The 2990-nt window shown below is 38.0% G+C and overlaps 1 protein-coding gene across 1 annotated transcript; it reads right to left on the bottom strand.

Moving 5' to 3' along the window:
• Nucleotides 1–568: 568 nt before the first annotated feature.
• On the bottom strand, nt 569–2190 carry LOC125582953. Its single transcript, XM_048749430.1, has 5 exons — nt 2183–2190; nt 1698–1896; nt 1542–1619; nt 914–1456; nt 569–826 (listed from the first exon to the last, which is right to left on the bottom strand). The coding sequence occupies exons 1-5, from the start codon at nt 2188–2190 to the stop codon at nt 746–748; spliced, it is 909 nt and encodes a 302-aa protein (XP_048605387.1). The 3' UTR covers nt 569–745.
• Nucleotides 2191–2990: the final 800 nt, after the last annotated feature.

Raw genomic sequence — 2990 nt, 5'->3', positions numbered from 1 at the left:
ATCCAATCAACTATTATAATTTATATTAAATTAAATTTGTTATATACAATATCTATATATCTTTATTTTATCAGTTTTATTATTTCTCTGGTTTTGTAAAAAACATTATGTTAAAAAGTCAATTAATATTTTATTAAGAAAAAGAAAAAAAAATAATTTTTAGTAATGATAGTTATGTATAATTTTTTTGTATTTCATATTTTTAGAATACGGGAAAAAGACGAAATACTTATTTTTAAGACAGAAACCGAAAGCCTTTAAATTTTGCATTCATACCACCAAGAAGTTTTCTCTTTCCCCAGTCAGAGCACCATTAACCAAGGGTGCTTAAGGGGTGTTTAGATTTTTTTAATTAAAAAAAAAGGAAAGAGAAGAAGAAGAAGAAAGAAGAGTGCTTAATTAGACATCACAAGCACCTCTTGCTTGCACTATTCGCGGGTTCCACTGACACGTGGCGACCCGCGATTGGTTCGCTTTTTTTTTTCTTTTAATTAGAAGAAAAATTAAAAAAAAAAAAAAATTAAGCATCCCAAATGAGGTGCTAGGGTTAATGATGTCATCAAACATTAGAAACCTAAGGAAGCTTTCAAAACAAAACCACTCTCTATCTTCAGACCAAAAGATGTACAAATACTCAATTTTGTTGCTTTTCTGAAGAAGTAGAACAACACTCATAGTGCAACTGAAGCCTCCCCCACCACCAAAGTAAGGAAAGAGAAATGAGAAAACTATCTTAAAAATCGGATCACGAGCTGGGAGTTGCGTCCTCAGTTGCCTCTTTAATGATAGGCAGCTTTTTCATCAGTGATGGCTTCAACTTCTTGTGCTGTATGTAAAGTCAAATGAGTGTTAAAAAAAAACAATGAGAGAGAATCAAAGCAACCGGAGTACGAGTGTTGTTATGTTCATATACCTGTTCATAGAAAGCTCTGATCTCCTCGTCTGTAAGGGCTTCTACCTCAGTATTGTTTTCGTCCCACCCAAGGGATTTAAGGAACTCAGCCTCTTCTTCATCTGGAAGGTCTGCCGGTTCAAAACCACCATCTCTTTCTGCAGCATGCACACTTGAAGGGTTACTAGCTACAAGCTCCTTAGAGATGTCTGATTTTTCTTCGACAGAAGGGAAGATGCAAGAGCTAGTTGAGATGTTTGTAGATGTCTTCTTCTTCAAAGCACTGTAAAACGCTTTCCTGCTCTGCGTTTGAGCCACAGAAGTAATGAATGGCGCAGATGGAGCAGCGATCATCTGGAAACCAGCTGCCACGCTGTTGGTTATACGACTTGGACCTCCAGATTCTTTGACCGCAGGGTTGAGAATTACCAGCTTCTTAGTACTATCAGGCTTACCATAATTAGAATGAATATTGCCTAGCAGCATCGAGGAATGCTTGTGGGTATTTCTAAAAGAAGCAAGACCAACTGCACCACTTCGAACCATTGGTTTGGTCATGGAAACCTGTTAAATAAAACCAAAATATATACAGTTATAGCCCAAGGAAAGAGAGGAGGAAAATAATAATAGCTCCGGAAAAAAAGCTTACTGAGCCCTTTGGTGCAGAAGGCACAACCGGTATTAGCTTAAGAGCTTGGTCCTCAAGTCTTTTTATCATTGAATATCCCTAATAAAAATAACATCTTAGACAAACAGTAAAAAGGCAAGAGTACTATAAAGCAACACAAATATAAAAAAAATATACCTGAGGAAATGCACCAGTTCTAGGAGGCTGCAGCAATGCTTCAGCCATGTTACGAGTCTGTCCCGTTAAGGTATTCGAAGTAATATCAGAGTCAGAACCACTTTTCTTAATATCATTGGGAACCTCCGCCGGAGCCGATGCCCAACCTTCCCCAGCAGTAATGCCTGAGTCACCAACAGACAAGCTCTGAACAGCAAGACTTAGATCAGAAGATGAGATTTTTACAGCGTCTGGGTCTCCTTTATTGAAGTTAAACTTGATTTTGGGCTATGCTTAATTATGGACCAATAAACTCTTATTGGACTAAACCCAAAATTAAGCTTAAATTCTAGAATCTTTCTATAATTATCATCACCTCCTCAAATAGAAAAATATCTAGATATTGTAGTAGAAAAATCTAGAGAATAAAGAAAAATCTAGGAAGTAAGGAGGTTGTAATAGAACCATCTAGATATTTGTAATAGAGTTTAGGAGGCTATAAATACCTCTTCATCCTCTCATTTGTAACAACACAAGAAGTTGAACAAGTAAAGTATAAGAAAGTTTTCTTAAAGAAAGAGTGTTCTACTCAAAGTTCTCTAAATCTCTTTGAGAGTTCTTCCATATTATTCTTCATACTTGGAAGTTTTCTTGTTTCTTTCGGGTTCTCGGGTATTACGATCTTGGGCTAGTGCTAAGCACTATCAAGAGTGGTTTCTTTACATGGTATCAGAGCCAAGCTAATCTTGTGCTCATTAAGATCGGTTTTGAAAGAGAGCTCGGGTCTATTCTAAGTATGGAATCAACGGGTCGTGTTGTTGGATTGGGAATGGAAATCCTAAACCAATCTAACTACCGGTTCTGGAAGTCATGCATGGAGTCATACCTGGTGAGTGAGGACTTATGGGATGTCGTCGGTGGTAACAACACAACACCACCAAGGGGAAATGCTGCAACCCCGGAAGCGACAAAGGAGTGGACACGGAAGAATGCCAAGGCGGAGTTTGCTTTGAAGAGGTCCATATCTTCAAGCATATTTGAGCATGTCTCAAGGTGTACTTCCGCTAGTTCCATTTGGCAAGCTTTAGATCAATTGTTCAACAAGAAGAATGAGGCTAAACTACAATTATTAGAGAATGAGCTTGCGAATGCGAAGCAGGGGGAGTCTTCAATCTCGGAGTTTTTTTATCAAGGTAAAGAACCTATGCTCTGAGATTAATACTCTAAATCCGGAGGAGTCAATTTCTGAAGCACGGTTGAAGCGGTCTATCATTCGAGGTCTACGGCCTGAATATACACCGTTTGTGACTTCGG

The sequence above is a fragment of the Brassica napus genome, chromosome C3, assembly GCF_020379485.1.
Source record: "Brassica napus cultivar Da-Ae chromosome C3, Da-Ae, whole genome shotgun sequence".
In the NCBI taxonomy this organism is placed as follows: domain Eukaryota; kingdom Viridiplantae; phylum Streptophyta; class Magnoliopsida; order Brassicales; family Brassicaceae; genus Brassica; species Brassica napus.
The sequence above is the reverse complement of the archived record's forward strand: the minus strand, read 5'-3'. Positions and strand labels throughout refer to the sequence as shown.